The sequence below is a fragment of the Triturus cristatus genome, chromosome 3_1 (assembly GCF_964204655.1).
Source record: "Triturus cristatus chromosome 3_1, aTriCri1.1, whole genome shotgun sequence".
NCBI classification, from domain to species: Eukaryota; Metazoa; Chordata; class Amphibia; order Caudata; family Salamandridae; genus Triturus; species Triturus cristatus.
The window spans coordinates 222,699,442-222,718,714 of NC_140583.1; the positions used below are offsets into that span (position 1 = coordinate 222,699,442).

At 42.1% G+C, this 19,273-nt stretch overlaps 1 protein-coding gene across 1 annotated transcript in view; it reads left to right on the forward strand.

Moving 5' to 3' along the window:
* CIB2 (calcium and integrin binding family member 2) overlaps positions 1–13,040 on the forward strand; it is a 489,646-nt gene extending 476,606 nt beyond the window's left edge. Inside the window, exon 6 of the mRNA XM_085646306.1 lies at positions 11,517–13,040. Coding sequence (XP_085502432.1) covers positions 11,517–11,538 — 22 coding nt within the window. The 3' untranslated portion in view covers positions 11,539–13,040. The remainder of the gene's footprint in view (positions 1–11,516) is intronic.
* Positions 13,041–19,273: the final 6,233 nt, after the last annotated feature.

The window sequence follows — 19,273 nt, forward strand, 5'->3', positions numbered from 1 at the left end:
TTGAAAAGATTAATATTAGCCTTATTTAGATTTTAAAACAGTTTAAAATTTCTGGAATTTACAGCTACATCTCTTTTAGATAACTTTTAATTACATTCATATAGTTCCCTAATGCGATCGCGATCTCGAGGTTAGGCATTTCTGTGATTAGCTCCACCGCCTGTGTCCGTAACTTTATGCCATATTTTAGGAACAATGGGCGGAGACATAATTTACGCTGCTCTAGTAATGTTGCACAATCTAACAAAATATGTAATATATCACCTTTTGTTCCCAAAGTACATTTACAATACCCTTCATGGCCTAACATTTTTATTTTTAATTCTTCATTTATCAACCAGGGATTTATACCAATTCTCAGTCTTAGGATTTCCTGTCTGTACCAATGGTTTGGTAGAATATCCAGTTAAGGGAACCAATTTTTATTTAACCATGAATCTCTCATAAATTGCACAGATTTTTTCTTTGCCAGATATTCCATATCTGCACATCGAGAGACTTCCTGTCCATACTTACTAAGATCACTTTTAATGAATTCTACATACAGGGATTCTTGACAGATTTTCACTTTTAAGTTCTTACAGGCCAATCGTATTTTCTTCCTGTTCTCTTTAGCCCATTTTAGATTACTATTTTGAATTTCTTTTCTACACCATTGGGATACTTTCTGGCCTATCTCTATATCCAGGCGTTTCCAGAATCTAATTAAAGCCATTTGTGCCTGTACCCTCCAAGCAGTTGTACCTAACTCGGTTCTTATTGCTTGGATCATTGCCGAATGTGGTAATGACATTAATGTTTTTAGGCATTTCCCTTCCTCTAAATCCCAATCACATTTACCACTCAGATAGAGAACTTCCGCTCCATAGAGTACTTGTGGGGGTATCATTGCGCTGAAGGCCTTTAGCAGCGGTCTGTGCGACATGTTTCCATAATCTCGGTTAAATTTTTTCAAGCCACAGATCGATGTAAAGGCCTTCGCCTTCTGGGCCTCAATATGAGTGTGCCACTTTAGAGACCTGTCAAACCACATCCCGAGGTAGCGGTATTCGTTCACCGTTTCTAGTTTCAGGTCTCCTAAAAACCAATTAAATCGAATATCCTTTTTCCCAAAACTTAAAATTTTTGTCTTTTCCATATTTACCGTTAAAAATTTCCTTTCACAATATTCACTAAAGGCATTTAGCTTTCTTTGGAGACCTATTTCAGTCTGGTCCAAAATTACCAGATCATCTGCGTATAGTAAACAAGACACTTTATTTCCATCCATTCTCGGGCTAGCACTTCTTTCAACCTCTAGGGTTGCTGGTAGATCTGCTAGGAATATGGCAAATAGCATGGGGGCCAACACACAGCCCTGTCTAAGGCCATTCTCAATTGCTATTTTTGGCGTCAATGCCCCTTCTGTGTCTCTAATTACTTGTGCCCAATTTCCGCTATGTAGCTCTTTTATTATCGCAAGTAAGCTTTTAGGGATATTTTTATTTACAAGGGTTTCCCAGAGGCATTCTCGATCAACTGAGTCAAATGCTGCTCGAAAATCAACAAAACAGCAGCACAGCTTACCATTTTGTTCTATTGACTTGCGTGCTACTGCCCACAAGGCAAAGCAGTGATCAACCGTAGAGTGGCCTTCTTTAAAGCCACCCTGTTCAACTGGTACAATTGAAAACTCCTCTACCCAGTCCTTTAGTCTATTCAGAATTATTTTTGAAAATACTTTTTCTCCTATATCTAGTAGATTGATCAGCCTATAGTTTTGTGGTGCATTCATATTGCCTTTTTTATGGACTGGCCTTATTATTGCTCCCTTCCAATTCTTTGGTATTTTCCCTACCGCTAAAATTTCCAGGAACATATGAGAAAAAAATCTCGCCCACCCCTTCATCTGAGACTTTATTATTATCGCTGGAAGGTTGTCTGGACCTGCTGCTCTTGTTAATTTTAATTTCATTATTGTGTTTTCTACATTCTGTTCTGTGAAGTCTGGTTTTAATTCTTCCATTAAGTTATGCCATGGCTGGGGCACTTCCACTTCTAGATCTCTGCGAGGGCTATACAATTCCTTCAAGTACTTCTCCCATACAGCCTCGACTATCACACAGTTCATTGTCCCCGCTGGGTGATCGGCAGCTGCTTTCACCAGCTTCCAAAACTGTCTTATATTTTTTGATTCGATAGATTCCAGTAAATTTTCCCAGCATTTATCTTTATACACCCTTTTTGCATTTGTAATTAGCTTTTTATACTCACTTTTTAATTTGTTAAGATGATTTTGTCTCTTCAGATCATACTTTTTCCTAACGCTTCTTTTTACTTTCCTTATCTCTCTTTTTTTCTTTTGGCAATCTACAGTGAACCATTTTGGTTGTCTAACAGAGCTTAACTGCTGATTTGTTTTAACTTTTGCTAATTCAGTTCGAAGGCATTGCACCACTTGCTCTATTTTTCCCTCATACCAATCCAAATTTTGACCCCCTATATCTCCCAAGGCTACCTTTTGTTGGAATGATCTTAGTTTTTGTATGTACTCTTCCGTTAATCTAGTTGTTACTCTCTTGGGGTATTCAACTTGTTGTGAGATTACTTTACCTCGGGCTTTCGGGGCACCTCCTTGAATCTTCATCTGCAAGGGATAGTGATCGCTGCCTTCTTTCTGAACTATCTTAAATTCCCTTATAAGAGAGAAGTTCCAGGCAGACATAAAGGCATAATCTATTGGGCAATTTTGTGAGCCTATTTTGAATGTTTTCTTTGCTGGGCAATCTGTTTCAAATCTGCCATTCAAGCAGAAAAGGCCCTTCGCCCCTAGATAATTTCCCAAATCTTTATCCTGTTCTAAGAGTTCACATGCTGGAAAAATTGCTTGTTTTACTTCATATGCATCCAGTATATCCCTATGCCAAAGGTCTACCTCCTTTGGGTACAATTTATGATTAAAATCCCCCAAAATAAAGAATATGTCAGAGTCATACTTTTCACATAAAGAATCTATATCATCTTTAAAATATACCAGCTCAGTTCCATACTCAGTAGCATTCTTCCATTGCATATACACATTTATAATGATTATATTTTCATATTTTATGTCTACAATCAACAGAGATAGTCTACATGCCAGGAGCCATTTACATTTTACTTTTAGCGGGATCACGTTATTTGTTACTTTTGTAGACAATAAAGTCATGATCCCCCCTGCCGGGCGGCCGAATCTTTTTTTCTTGGCCGGTCGATGGAGTTGGAGGAAACCATCGAAAGTTGGGGTTTCGTCGCATAGCCAAGTTTCTTGCAGGCAAACAATTTCCACTTCATTTGCTAGCTTAGTTATACATTCCTGTTTTATTATATCTCCAAGGCCATTTATATTCCATGATAAGAATTTAAGGCTATGCGACCCCCCTTCATCCTATTCCACCTCACTTAAACCTCCATCTTCATCCATTACATCCTTATATCTCTGAGAGGGTCCTGCAGGGCTGCTTCTTTGGCTCCAATTATCCCAGGAGTTATCCATTACTGAGTTATTGACTACTACATTCAGAGTACATCCTCCAGTCTCATTTTCCTCTAGTAACCTCACCTGTCTCTTTCCTAGTCCTGCATGACATTTTAGAAAACTACTTCCTAATTGTCTATTTCCCTTTAGTTCTTTCTCTGGGATTAGCCGTATACCTTCCTGGAGTATCTCACTAGCCGCTTTCCAAATTGCCATTTTTACTAGGTCGGAGTAGACTAGTACTCTTGTAATCTCCTTTCCACTTATATTTTTTATGAAACCCACTTGTCTCAAATCTTTTGTTCCTATTCCCCTCAGGCTAGGGCATTTAGAGAATGAGAATAGGATTTGAGACCTATTCAGAGGTATAATCTTCCTTATTTTCTTTCCCTTTTTTTGGTTTTGCTCAGGTTCAAAGTACAGCCATTTGTCGCTTCCCGCCTCTTCCCCTATCTTTGGGGCTTCTGTACCTACCTGCTCAGTGTTTTCCCCCATTTTACCTTTTGCTTCTAAGTTACCTCGTTGTGGGACAGCTTTCTCTTGATTTTGGTTCTGATGATTTATATTGTGTCCCACATAGTTTGAATTTACTATGGGTTTTGTTTTTGTGGAGTTAGTTTTTAATTGATCCTTTCTAGGACTTTTACTACTCTGTTTCTTTACCTGATTTTTGGGGCCCTTCCTCTTACTCTCAGCGTTTGGGGTCTTGGCAGATAACATTTCCAGTGTGGGAGTATTTAATTTGACCTCTTTCTCCTTTTCCTTTGTTTTTCGCATTGTTTCTACCTTTGTTTCTCTCTTTCTACGTAACTTCCTTTTATGATGACCCCTAAAGTTCGTGGAGCTATGTCTTGGGTTTTCCCATCTTCTTTTTATCAGCATCGGGCACTTAGATGTATATACATTATGTGATGTTCCTACTGTTTCTGTGCTTTCTTTCTGTTCTATAGGCTGGGTATCTACTACTGGTCTCATCATATGTGGCATTTGACCTCTGATTACTTGCAACTCCTCCTCAATCTTTTTCAAATAAAGCTATTGCGTTTTCAGAACCCCATTATTCAACATTGTAACTTCCAACAACCCCTGCAGGGTTTTTTGAAGCTTCAGTAATAAATCCATCATTGAAGAGGGAGGGGTCGTAGAAATGTCTAGGTCTTGTAGGCTAGTTCTCTCGGGATCAGCTATTCTTTCAGTTCTCGATGTTTCCTGCTGAATTTGATTTCTTACATCTTTTGATTGTGATATCGATATATTTAGTCAGGCTCCCCAGTCAGTTCTTGACCTTTGGCAGTTGTTCTCCATTTGGACTGAGGTCTCTGATTCTTGTGCTTGCATCGAGAAAAGTTTAGGGGATGATGACAGACGCGGTGCTATTACAAGGTCGTTTTGACTCAAAAGGGAGTGATTTATTAGGAATGATGCCGCCAAGAGTTCTTCAGGGGATTCTACCATGCCATGCCCATTCTGTAGCTCCGCATCTACATCTGTCGACTTTGTAGATAAATCTAATCTTTTGTAATGTTTACCTAAAAAGTCCTTTATAGATTTAGTTGCTGACGTACTTCCATTAGTTTCTTGCAGGGTCTTCTTAATGGCTTTTTTATTTTTCTTCTTTTGAAACGCCCCCTTAGTTTCTTCTCTGGGGCTGGCCTGGCTCTCCTGACTCTCCTCTCGGGTTCTTACCTCCCCAGAGAGTTCTCCCCTCCCGGGGCTTTCCTCCATAGGCTCCTTACGGGTTTTTTGCTTCCTTTTTGGTGCCATTGTCCCTTAGATGAAGCGAGTCTGTATTTATTGCGCTCTTGTATACTCCAAATTTTACTATGCGTTATAACTTTAAAAATCTTCCTTGCACTTTCTTTACTTTTCCCCTTCCCTTGACTCTTAATCAGCCGAAACTGCCCGGTAATAAATACTAAAACAGGTATCGGGATACAGCGAACATTTGTGCAGTTATTCATACACTTACCTCTGTTGTGCCTTTATCCCGCCATACCTGCCAATTTGCTCTTTGGGGTTTTGTGCTTTTTCTTCCTTATTTCCCAAAACGGTGAACTGATTGCCCCCCTATGCCTCTTTCCTACCACAGTGGGGGGCACTTCTGAAAATCTTTTTCTGGGCAATCTATCCGCCTACTCCTGCGCGTTGGCTTCCTCTGGCCGTCTGGGCGTGATTGGCGTAAGGTTAGCCCCACGTAGGTGCAATAACCACACCTTTCCTTTCCTTATGGGGACCTTTTTTTACTACACCCGCGGCTCCTCTTCTCCCGCCATGTCCTTATCTGCAGTTTCCGGCAAGACCCGATATTTCTCCTTGGGTCTGCCGAAATCAAACTCGGGTGCCTCAGCGCGTCTATTCTCCTCGTGTTTACGTCCCGCGTCTCGTAGGTCAGCTCGCGGCTTCCAGAGGGCGTCCGGAGTTCTGTGCCGTCGACGTCCTCTGCGTCCCGTGCGGCGTGTAGCGTGAGGTCAGCGTAGGCAGGTAGGGGCTATGCTTTATCTGACCCGAATGAGGATCTCCTATAGAGGCAAGCAACACATTGTCCAGACCACGCAAGAGTACTGGATACTACAAAACCTACACAGTAATCCTCAAAAGTTGCCTATTAATCAGTCACACTCTGGCCCCTCCTATAAACCCTAGATGGGTTGGGACTGGCTCTCATGGTGTGGTGACCCACACAATAGTTTATAGAATAATACAATTTGTTTTACTGCCAGAGTTTGGTAGGGGTGGTGAGAGGGATGAGGGAAACGTTGGGGAATAAAGGGATATGTGTCCTCGTGGAAGTTGGCTGTCAGAGTAAGAGGGGGATTGGGAGTGAAGTGGTTGTGATGTTTTTTAGTTTTACTATATGAACATCACAATAAGGTGTTCCGATGACTGGAGTCACGCCGGGTCATACTTACCAATCAGTTTACTTTACATTTTGGGAAGAATACAGGGAGCAAGTCTTTGTCATTCCTAACTTGTAATGTTCTGTGTCTAAACAACCCTCATAAAATGCAATTGTACCAAATCAGTGTTGCTTTCCTACAGGAAACCCACCTCATCATAAAAGCAGAATCTGCCTTCCCAAAAAGAAGGGCAACACACCGCATTGTTTCGTAATACTCCTCCTATGTCTGAGGGGTGGCAAAACTGGTTAGAAAAGGAGTTAAATCCAATCTACAAGTCACAAAACAGATGATGAGAGTAGGTCGATTTTATGGGACATACTAGGAGGTCTGTGGGGTCAGGAACCACAAACACTGCTCCGGGTGGGACTTTACCTGTACTTTGCAAATGCATATTGATGGGTCCCCCGGCTCAGCTAGCCATAGGTCTGTCGCTGCCACCTCTTAAAGACTATCATGCCAGAACATTAACTGATAGGCACCTGGCAGCACAGTCCCACCTCGACAAGAGTAGATACATATTTCTCTGTAGTACACAACATGGGGTTAAAGCTGGACTACATGGAATATTAGTTCCTGGGTGCAGGAGGTGAAACACCTGGCTCGGGTACTTTCTGACCATGCACCAACACTGTTGTGATTGGAAATCTGTAGGCTACCTCCATTCATTGGGCAATGTCATTTAATGGCAGAAGCACTGACTGATGTGCTGTTTTGTGATTAATTAATATCTGAGATCATAGAATACTTCCAGATAAATTTGAGGATGTATTGTCTCTTAGGTGTTGAAGGTGGTGATTAGAGTTGGACTCATTACTGGGGGAATTATACCGCAGCATCGCTCTTAGCAAATGCCAGCTACTGTTGGGGAAGGGTGGATTGGGAACTTCATCCCTTAAGTCATGATATCTTGCAGCCCAGCTTCAGTGGATGTCTCAATGGTTGGTTGGTATTAACATGTATGAAACTAGTACCGGGGACGGGAGCCCTTGCAGCCCAATTTTTTTACCATTTCCTCCAACCCTCAGTCAAATTGCAGCAATATTAGTTTCTACATGTCTGAGTGGCCTGCAGATGTCTCAATCGAATTTTCCAACTGACGCGTCATGTCCTATCATATGTACCAGATATTCTTCTCTGTGGTCGGCCACGATTCCCATACTCCGACACCTGTGGCACATGATAGATGAGGAACCCCCCCTACACACACGATGTCATACACACTCTATTTACCCTGGGTGGCACTTGATAACGTGGCTAAAAAAAACATTCAGGAGTATACAGGAATCCCTCTAAAGTCCCTATGAGAGAAATGGGAAGAAGACATCAGACGCCCCTTTATGACTCCAAGTGGGCATTGGCACTTGAAGCCCCACAGTGTATATCTCGAAACACACGATTCAAAAACATACAATACATGATATTACACATGGCCTACCTAACCCTGTCCAAACTTAATTGACATATTTCCTACAGCTCAACTAACTTGTCCAAGATGTCAGTCCAACAAGATGGATTTCCAACACATGTTATGGTCATGTCACACCCTGGCAAACTATTGGCACGTCATCTATGACATTCTCGCCACGGTCACTGAACTCCCACACTTGAACTAATGGGCAGCAACTGCCATAGGCATATGCAAGCAAGGGAGGTCCAGCTTTCATGTACCTTCCCATGTATGCTATACACCAACATATTCCCTTCACGGATCTCACACATCAGCTTTGATGGTGCAGGATGAAGAGTGGAGTGAAAATTGGGGATAAGCTGTGGAAATGTCAAATGTTGAGGACAGTGATTCCATTTCCAGTCTTGCTAGCATCAGCACACATTCTAATACATCTTTCCAGCTTGGAAGCAATATCTATTTGCGGCAATCTTTCTGAGAACATAAAGGCTCAATCACATTGTCTTGCACAAGCACCAAACCTTCTCCATGAGCTCCTACCTAACAACCAAAGATACCTTACGCATCTTGTGCACTATGATTGGGGTTCCTCTGTGGAGCAGAAGTTTAGGACAACCATTGCTTACTGTCCCCAATGTATCATTAAATATTTTAGATTAGATATTTATCCCATCTATTGGTCCCACTGTTACTAGTAAGATCTGTTCTACTGCAGATTTTTGTGCCTTGGTGCACGTTTGGTACTCTGCCTGTAGTGTTGTTGCCACTGTTGTTGCCAGTTGCACATTTACATGCATTTTGTATTTCATCCTTTTAAAGCTGTACAAAATAGCTCTTTGAGTCTGCTACATTCACACGGATGTATGTCAGGTGACCATTTGCCAATGTGCTATTGGGATTATGATGTTTCTTGACTATTTATGTTGCGGGGAAAGACTGATCCATAGCAAAAACAAATGATTAGCACTTCCTTTTAGTCGAACAGAAAAAAGCTACCAGAAACGAAGTAGATACTGTTTTCTGAAGCAAATAGTTACCCCGTATGACAGAGGTCTTCAATCTGTGGGGTGATACCCCCGGGGGTGGGGGGGCCTGGAGTCCTGAGAAGGGGATTGTGCATTCCCCAGCTTCACTTGTGACTGCAATCAAAAACATTTGCTTTCGTTTTGGAAAAAGACAGCTGTCCTGGGACAGCTGATTTAGACTGTTATCAGCTGAAGCTTTACCAACTGAGTCTCTAGTGCTGGAAAAGCCTGCATCCCAGAGTACCTGCTTGCCTGAATGACATGCAAATGTACCTATCAGTTAATCTGCAAGTGTAAAGGGTGCTTGTGAGCTGGTTCTGGCTTTAATTGTTCAAATCACTCCCAACTTTGTGATGACAAAGATTTGTTTTTTTTGAGTGGTAGTGCAAAGAGTTAACAACTGGGCTGTGAAGTACTTGCTTTTAATTTTAACTGTATTCACACAGCCCTTAGTACTCCTAAAGAGGTGTTGAAGGGACAGTTATGTAAAACATATTGCATTATTTATGCTCTGGTATTACTAAAATCTACATTTTGGAAGCAGTATTTTATTGTAAAACTATTTGCACGTTTTGTAGCAGTCTAGCATACACTGTGTGTATTGCAAGTATAAAATTATGACTTACATATTCACAGTGCTTTCTGTCATAGGCAGTGACCTCGTAGCAGTAAAAATACATGTCTCAATTCTCCACTGCACCAATCAAGAAATAATTCTATGGCTCTCTGGTTACACATAGACTTCTCCAGTACATTAACTAACAGAGGTTTCATAATGTCCTTCAGTGCATTTCCCACTAAGTACCAACTTTTTAAAATGTTTTTTTCATTACGCTGCCCATTATTGATGGTGAAAGACCTAAAAAACGTACAAAATATTTTGGGGATTGTTTATGAGGCTTGCATCAGCAGAGGAAGCACCTATGTTGGTGCTATGTGGCAATTTGTGCACCAATGCAAGGGAAAAGGACAGGAATGCACCGTATTTCATAAATACAGTGCATTCCAGCCCTTTCACATTGGCATAGGGCAGCACAGCAAGAAGACTTACAGCGCTGCCCTACGCCAATTCCTCATAAATGAGGCCCTTTGTATTTAGCTACACCTTTGACTACACCCCCATGCTCACTGACCTTTGGTTTGCTAAACACTGTTTAATATTATTTCCCCACAGTAAAACTTATTTGCAGAGGGAATTTGGGGTGTTTATGATTGTTGATAGTTGTCGATGATGAGGAGTACCAGGTTCTAGAAAGTTTTATCAGAAGGGGGTCCTTACTCCTAAGAAAGTTTTACAAGGTGGTCTCTGCATCAAAAAGTTTGAAGACCTCTGCCGTATGCTGTAGACATTGTCACCATTTTCTTCTCTAATTTACCCCTAATGTCCTGTGCTTTCTCTAAACTGCACCAACGCTAACTACATGGTATTAGGGAATAGGAGCAGCATTTGATGACAACAAAGATTTTAATACCCTCTGTATCACGTTCCATGGCCAGAAGATGTCTGCACCTCAGACAGCACATGCATGCTAGACACTTATGCCCACTACTTAGCAGAACTAAGGCATTATCATTGGAGTAGGGGCGGCTCCTATGCTAAGGCGGAGGAGCGTCACCCCACTGCCTAGGAGCAGCAAAAGAAAGGAAATAATAAAATGATAATAACTAATGGTATTATCATTTTATTGTGTCTTCCTGCTATGGCAGATTGCATGAGGGGGCGGGGCGGAAGAGCAGGAGAGGAGGGTACAACCCACCTAAGTGCGCAATGACTATTTAGTCAGCCCTCTCGGGCACTCATGCACACTTTCACCCTTCTCCATGCAGGCTGCATTACAGCCTGCATGGAGAACATACCCACCCCCACAACCCCTGGCTGAGCGCACTGGATGATAAATGTTGGATTTACATGTTTACCCTTTGGGAAAATTCTTCCCCTCAAAAATAAGCTGATGGTGTAAGAGCTTCTAGTCTGAGCCTGATCCTGGAGTGTCTTGTAAACAGATATCCTTGTTCATGAAAATTATAAAGATTACCTGATGGCTCTGAAGATATGCACTGTAACTTATAGTTGCTGGAGTATATACCTTCCATATGGTCCTGTTAGATGCTCTCTATCATGTGGTACTCAGGCTTGTGTTCCTGAGCCAACTGTGGAGATGAGGGTGGAAAAAATATGAATTCTGTAGTGAAGAAGAGGGAGCACATTTCTACTAGTAGTACAATCTCTCAAGGACAACCAAGAGCGCTACTTCTGGTCTATTTCCCAACTCGGCCACACGGTAGAGTATTTTTACGGAAGGCTTCGTCCACTCATCCAGAGACGGACGTGGAAGGATTAAGGAAGAATACTTGTAGAGATTAATGCACCCCACTTTCTGCAACACCTCTGCTCATCTCTACCCCGCCAGATTAAATAGACAACCGCAATACCATAGGACGAGTGGTATATTTCTAATATAATATTATCCTTTTCGAACATAGGAGCACATTAATGCGTAGTTCCGCCAATAAAACACCATAATGTTCAAGCAACCACTAGTAACATCAATTATACACAGATGGCAATCATTCCTTGTGGTTTGTTGAACGTGCGCTGTCAATAGAGTGCATGCATTCGTATATGATTAATGCTGTAAATTGATGAGGAGTAGCTCCTAATTCTGATCTCTTCTCTATCTTTCCAGCACATTTCACATAAGAATCTGAAGACGTCAGACCTTTTGTGGTGAAACCCACCATGGTTGGAAGCGACACTGTGTCAGTCTCAGAATCTCAGGCACTTTGGGGGCTTATGCCCCACACTACACTGACTTTATAGAAATCTGCAAAAAATGATGACGCGGGCTCCAGCTCACAGGGCAAGAGGCATCAATGATTCGCTGTACAGATGGGAGTGCTTGGAGTCCAGGGGCACTCCCTGCAGGAAAAGCAACTTTGGCATTCTGACCTGTTTTTGAGCTAAGAATGCCAGAAATTAATTTCCCTGCTGTTCTTTTTTTAAATTGTGAATTTCAATATTGTCTTTCATGCAAAAAATTTAAGGAAATGCAGAAGAAAAGTGGAACAAGCTAAGCAGCATATAAAGGCTATTGGCATGGAAGAAAGCACAGGCCTTAACTTCAGTATGTCTCCGTCATGGTGCAACACAGTTGGGACTGGTGCATGGGAATCGGGTCACATTGAACATTTTTGTCTCAATCATGTTAATAGTATCATTGATTGATGTGCACAGATCATGCCATGTCATCCTCCAAATGTCCGGTTGCTCTCCTCTGACCATCATCCATTACGTCAGCAGAAAACTTGAAGCGCTCACCTTTTGTAAACCTGCATATATGAACCCCACCATCTTCAAATCCACCTTCCAAAACGTGTTTGCCCTCCTAAATCTTTTGTGAGACCCACAGTGGAGTGGTCGACGATGGAAGGATAGCTTTCGCAAACGTAGACTTGACGTGACACGCAAAGTCATCACCCTGAAGCACAGCACCGGTACCAAGGGCAAAAAAGACAGTCTTTTTTTTCCTGACCAGCTATGCAATCTTTCTTCTAAATTGCATGAATGTCGCTCGGATTTGGGTTCCGCTCCGGAGAAGCCGCTTTGTCATGATTCCTCCAGTGTAGGTTGGGTACTGGTGCATGACGACAATCATAGAACTGTTCCTACAGTCGATAGAAGGGCTCTGTCATCACACTGCGTCCCCCGGAAAGAAGACTTTTCACTGGTTTTACTACTCGCCCTGCGGATTTTGGGCTACTCTAGAAACTAACTACTGCTTTAAAATGAGGGATGCTTTGCATTTTTCTTGTATTTCCAGTTGAGTAATCTTAAAACTACGGCATCCTCTTTTATGGTATGACTGTTTCTGTTGCTTGTTGGTCTAATGAACTCTTTTAAATAAATGTTTCCATTTACTTGTTTTACTCCTCATGTTATCGCACCAGAATCATGCAGACCCTTTACATCTATCTGTGTCCATACCATATAACCACAAGGCGCCAGATCACTTTATGTACCTTACAGGGGGTGAAAACTCTTAATAATCAACAGGATTTTTTTTTTTTTAACTTTAATACTACATTCCCTTAGGGGCTTCCGCAGACCTTCGGAGTATTCAATCTATGAAATATGTCTTTTTAATTTCCATTCATGTGTTTGTAAAATAGTGTTCTTAGGGTGATATTACAAATAAAAATGCACATTTTATAAATCTTGAATTAACTGTTAAACATTCTTTAGTACGCTTGCTCTATTCTGCGGACGAGGTTTGCTTGATCTCTGGTTCATATGGACATAAGGTAGGAGGTTCCTAAAGCAGAGATCTGGAACTTTAATTCCGAGAAATCTGAGCACGTAGAGTGTGGGAATCCGCCTCACCTTGACTGTATGGTCAGCTAGCTTTTTCATCTAAATAATAACAAACTTCTCCGTAGCATCATTTGTTTACTCACTATTGTTCCTGTAAATGGTTTACTTTTTCTCCCGATCTTTAATACTGTGAAACAATAGGAACCGTTAAACTAAAAAAATAAATACATCAGAAACAGCAATGTCAATAAAAAACAAAAAAACATATACCGATCTAATATAGGGGAAAACATTACCATAATTAGTAATGCAATAAACATGCATTTGTAATTTATGGTTTAAATGTAATACAACCAGGGCCCCTGGAATTATGTGGCAGAGCAGCACCAAATTTAGTGGTATGGCTGACTAACTTATTCGGAGAGAAAAGGCAAATTATGTGACCTAACGGGCACACTTTTTGATAGTATTACTTCATTACTTTGACTTTTTTTTCTTTTCTTTTTTTCCACATGGGAATACTCTGGGTAAATATTTCACCTCATTAGTACCAGTGCAAGAACCAAAAACAGAAATAAGCAACTGTAAGATGACCCATTAACCGTTGCAAAGGGCCTTCCACTTCGTGCAAATACGTTGCCACGTTTTTAGTATCTTTTTGTTCTGTTTGAGCTAGAAACACATGTCTTTTGTTAAAAATGGTGGATTATGCAGCATATAATGGATTATGTGACAAATGCAGCAAATCCATAATAATGCGGGAAAAAATGCTGTGCCTGCAGAATCTCATCATTTCAGTGGCCCTGGTTATAATGCACATGCAGGGGCACATTCTGTGGTATATGGATGAAGTAGTGGTGAATCCATCTCCTTCACTGATATGGAGGTGGTGTGGCACAACTTTGTTTAAATGGGAAGTGAAAATCAACCCCGGCCCGACACAGCAGGACCCATGGTGGTATGGTTGGTTCATGGCAGCCTATTTGGGTCTTGAAGCAGCCTTGTGGCTTGCAACCCACTGGGGAAATGCCAGAGCTGCAGGATGGGTAGTGCAGCCCTGTGAACAGCTCCAGCCTCCAGAGATGTTGACAGCTGTCGATGAAACACCAATGGGTGGGACTGGGTAAACGCCCTTTTACACAAGCCCAGTGTTTGACTTCCAGAGACTGTAGCCCGCTCAGTGCTTAGGCATGGACAAAGCAGGTAATTGCCCATGGTGGTCCCTGCTAAAGTTACCTCTGTCTCTCTTACATCTCTACCTACCTCTTTTTCTGAAGGTCTCTACCTACCCCTTGTCAAAGTGGTCCCACCCTTTTTACATCCTCTCCACTGCCGTCTAATGTACTCTTCAACTCACCTCCATGCCTACCTCGCCTCTCTCTTGCTTCCCACTTGGTTAAGCTAAGCTTTCTCTACTTCTCTATCTACCGCTCTCTAACTCAGTAATCACTAAATCCCATCCCTTTTCTCTACCTCACTTCCATATCACCCCTCTCTCTTACTACGACTGTCACCTATAGCACCCCCTGTCTCTTTCAGTCCCTCACCTGTATCTGTCTCTTATCTCCCCGTTCTTGTGCTACACGTCACCTCACCTCTTCTGACCGTTCCTTTTTGCCTGTTTTTTTGTCTCTGTATTTCTGCTACCTGCACCCTCTCTCCATGCAAACAGAGGGCACCCAAAAAGTGTCTGCCCTGGGCCCCAAAAATCCTTATGATGGCCTTGGGTTCTAAGGATGCACTATGGTCCCAAAGTGTCTGCCAAGTAAATGTGAATCTGCACACAGGAAAACCAACCAGCCTCAATGCTGTTTCTTAGGTGTGGCAATATTCTTAGCTGATTTCCTTTTCACCCACATGCACACAAGGGGGATGTCCTTCACTTTCCGTGAAACTGCCTTTGTGTGCGCCTGATCCAGACTGGATTGTAGTGTTGTTCACCTCTATTCCCCTGCCTAACTACCCCAACCTAACTAGGACTGGACTAAGCTGAAGACATGCAGAGGAGAATAGCATGGTCGTTTAACAGTATAGTAAGCTGGAGGTAAGTGAGGATGGGGTTGAAGCGTGTTGTTTTAAATGTATGTGTTGCACGTGTGTATGTGTGTTTGTGTCTGTTTATTCATGTAGAAGTGCATATGCCTAATGTCTCAAAAACATCTCATTAGCTCCATTAAGAGAAGAGGAGCCGGCACTCGAAGTCAGGGGAAAGGAACCTGTCTAATGAACCAGGTTACCCCGGACGCAAGAACACAGGAGAGACGCGTTTCGGCAGTGCAACTGCCTTTTTCAATCTGACTAAGGTCTATGCTTGCTTGTGCATGCATGTATAAAAGTATGTGTTGTTCCTTCGTTGGCAGGGACTCATCTGGGGACATGGTGGCATTTCTGTCTGACGTGGGGCATATGATGGCAATGACTTGCATCAGGCACAGCTGGGCACGCGTGTTGCCTGGCCTGGAGCACACATAGGCACAAGACATAAATGAGCATTGAAGAGCAAGAGGCACAAGAAATGGGTCATCAGGAGAACACAGTCTGGCCGGTGTTATACACTGATGCCAGGCGGCATTGCCTGGCATGGGCACACCTTGATACATGATGACATAGTGCACCGCGGCACCTGGGGCCCCATTGGATAGAGGAGGCGTTGTCCCACTCTCTGCTGCAACAGAATGAGAGTTCTCAGTGTCACTGAAAGCGTGCTGCGTCACACTTTGAGATCATTGTTCTATTTGTGTGTCTGTGTTTTTCCTGGCAGGGGCATTGCTTGTTGGTGTACGGCTGTGGGTGGGTGTAGCCATGACCTCCTGCCACTCCATACATTTGGCTTCTGCATACATAGAGCACATTGACTGTCGTATGATGAGATAGGTAAGCACAGGATGGCACTTGTTGGCCAAAACTAGGAATGTAAATGCTAGGTCTGTCATACATTATTGTATCAAAAATTTAACAACTGAATTTGTGATTAAAACACGTGTGCTTACTGAAAATGCCAATTTCTTTAGAAAAAATAAATAAAAACGCGTTTTATGTTGTTTTAGACAATGACAGACTGGTTTGGAATACAAAATGTGTTTGTTTTTCAAATGAACGTTTCCATTTGGTTTAATAAGTGCATATTCAGAAAGTTACGAGCTGGTGTTTGAAAACAAAAGCACTTTATTCACTATTAAAATGAAACAGGTACCTAATGAGGGGTCAGAAAGTATTAACGTGATAATTCGGCGTGGTACCACATTTATTTATGCCAAGATTATATTTGGATATAAATGTATTTATTTTCTAAACAAATTATAAAATTACGTTTTTAATCAAACGGGTGCATTTCCCAAAAAATCCAAGGTATTATCTGATTGGTGATTTATGGTTTGTGGACAGCCACTACTTATGATATTCCATAATAGCTTTGATGGCCGATGGCACTGCCATATCCTTATTTATGGACTCCTACAGTGATGCCTGTGACTGTAAGAGCGAAGTCACTACCGTTGCTCTCCTGAGCCTGTATTTGTCTGGTGTGGGGGAAGGATCTGTTACCTAACCTCTGAGATTGTGTACTCTGTGCACCTTCTTGTTTCCACTCTAATCCCTTCCGAGAAGATTCACAGTCCTATCATATAAATGATGATAAGTCATACTACATTAATGATCTATTTGGAAACAACAGGGTGGGGGAATCAAAGGAAGTTTATAATAGAAAAGAGGGGAGTCCTTTATACTTTAAGAAAAATTAAAGACCTTGTCAATTTGCATACTTGGATTATGTTAACTGCTTATAAATCTTTTGAATTTGTAGACCATTTCTGCTGTAAAATGCCTCGATTGGCTTTGCTTTTTTCATCCCTCCATGGAGTGAAGTTTCCCGAATACCCCGGTTAAGATAAGGGTAGCCCAGCAAAAAAAAGGGTATTATAATATTTTTTGAGTGCCTGCAGCATTTTCAGATTATCTAAGACCGGAATTTGTTTTTAATTCCCGAGGGCATGGAAGGTCTTGCTCACCCACTGTCTCCCGAGTTCGAATCAGCGACACAATCTGTCACCGGGCCAGCCAATTCCAATCAATCAATCACTCATTGTAAGCGCGCTACTCACCCGTGAGGGTCTCAAGGTGCTGAGGGGGGGGGGGGGAGGGGTAGGGTCGGCAGATCTGTTTAGCTGAAGAGCCAAGTCTTTAGGGTCTTCCTGAAGGTGTTCAGGGAGGGGGCGTGTCTGATGTCTTCCGGTAGCTCTTCCAGGTCTTGGCTGCAATGTGAGAGAAGGAAGATCGGAGGTTTCTTTTGTGTACGTGGAAGTTGATTCTGTCGTTGAGGTATTTGGGTCCGTTGTTGTGTAGGCATTTGTAGGCGTGAGTGAGGATTTTGAAAGTGACTCTTTTCTCCACAGGGAGCCAGTGGAGACTTCGTACGTGTTGGCTGATGTGTTCATGTTTGGGAATGCCGAGGACGAGTCTGGGGCGGTGTTCTGTATTGTCTGGAGTTTACAGAATAGGGACTTGTTGATGCCGGCGTAGAGTGCGTTTCCATAGTCCAGTCTGCTGGTGATGAGTGCGTGGTTGACTCTCTTCCTTGACTCAGGGGGGATCCACTTGAAGATCTTGCGGAGGGTGTTGAAGCATTGTTGATAGCCTTCTTCTTACACTTGAAGTGCCAGTTAAATCTACAGCTTCCCGATGCCAATGTAGCCTGGGACCCCAGGTTGAAGAGTGTATTCTTCATTCCTGTTGCACAGCCGCCTCCCTTAGGTGGCGAACAATCACCCGGTTCTTTCCCTACCTACATTTCTGGATTACTTGCAGTGCCCGTGATTTAAATCCTCCAAACCTCACTTTCACCCATATTTAGTTGGAACACATTGCTGAACAAGTCTGATGAAGCCAGGATCTTTGCTTCTGACCATTTCATGTAGTTCTACCATGTGTGGGATGGCAATACACTCAGTGCAGCTCTTGTGTTTGTAGTACTTGCCCCCTTTGCAAGTTAGATCACCTACTCTTTGGTGCATGTCTAGGGAACCATGTAACGTGTGCTTTACTAAACCTTTCAGTATACAAAAAAGCTTCTAAAGCTCTCACTTAATGAAGTAACTCATGCTTGGTTTAATTATGTGCCTATGACTGGCATTGGCTGGTGAACACTTATGCATTACTAACAAACACCTTTTTGACTGCCTTTCTGATTTACAAACACGATCTTCAATTAAAATGTTACCATTAAACATATTGTACCATATGTACAAATACATCTGTGATATTTATACACCATAACAACTGGACCACTACTGGGCCTTGAAAGTGTTCTGCCCATAAGTTAACTTCCTTTTATAACTCAAGTCCTTGTAAGAGTTGTTGGATGTGCAGAAAATTAGTAGGCGCTTACTTATGCAAATCCGAGATCTCTTCCAAGTAGGGAAGGGGTCTTCTAATTTTGCTTCTGCTGTTCCACTCTAGTCCTTCTACGTTGTCCTCATTCTTCGTTCTGAATAGTCAAGCGTCTGTCATCACTTCATGCCTGGTCTTTCAAACTCGTAAGAATACCAGAGTACCAAAACATGCAGACAAGGCCCATTTGGTAAAATAACTGATTAAATATAAAAACAAAACCTAGAGAAGTCCTCCTATATTTATCATAGATGATTCCACCTTCAAACTGGCCCAAGAACTAAAAGTGGCGCTGTATCCCAGCTTCAATTTCCATGAGAACAAATGCATAATAAACCAACCTCTTGGATTATCCGGTTTTTACTAAGTCTTTATTTGGGTGGCACAATTGATAAATGATGAGGATTTGATCTTGTTCTTTCTTTGGCACGTCTCGTGTTGGTGAATCTGGAAGAGCGGAGATGTTAGAGTCTCAGCGCTCTACTGCCCATTGTCACATTTGTGCTTTTGTCCAAATAGCAGGAGTGAATACTTCATTACTGGGCATACAGCACGAGAAAATAGCGAAACCTTCCGTGAAATTGTCAATTAAAGTCTAGGCATTTGGCATAGCGCACCATGAAAAAATAAGGGATTTCTGCTTTGAGTGACTTCAAAGAACTACATGGTAGGCAAGGAGCTATGACAGATGCGTCAGAATATTAGTAGGACGTGTCTTCCTTCCTGCTCTGGTCACATGCACTAAAT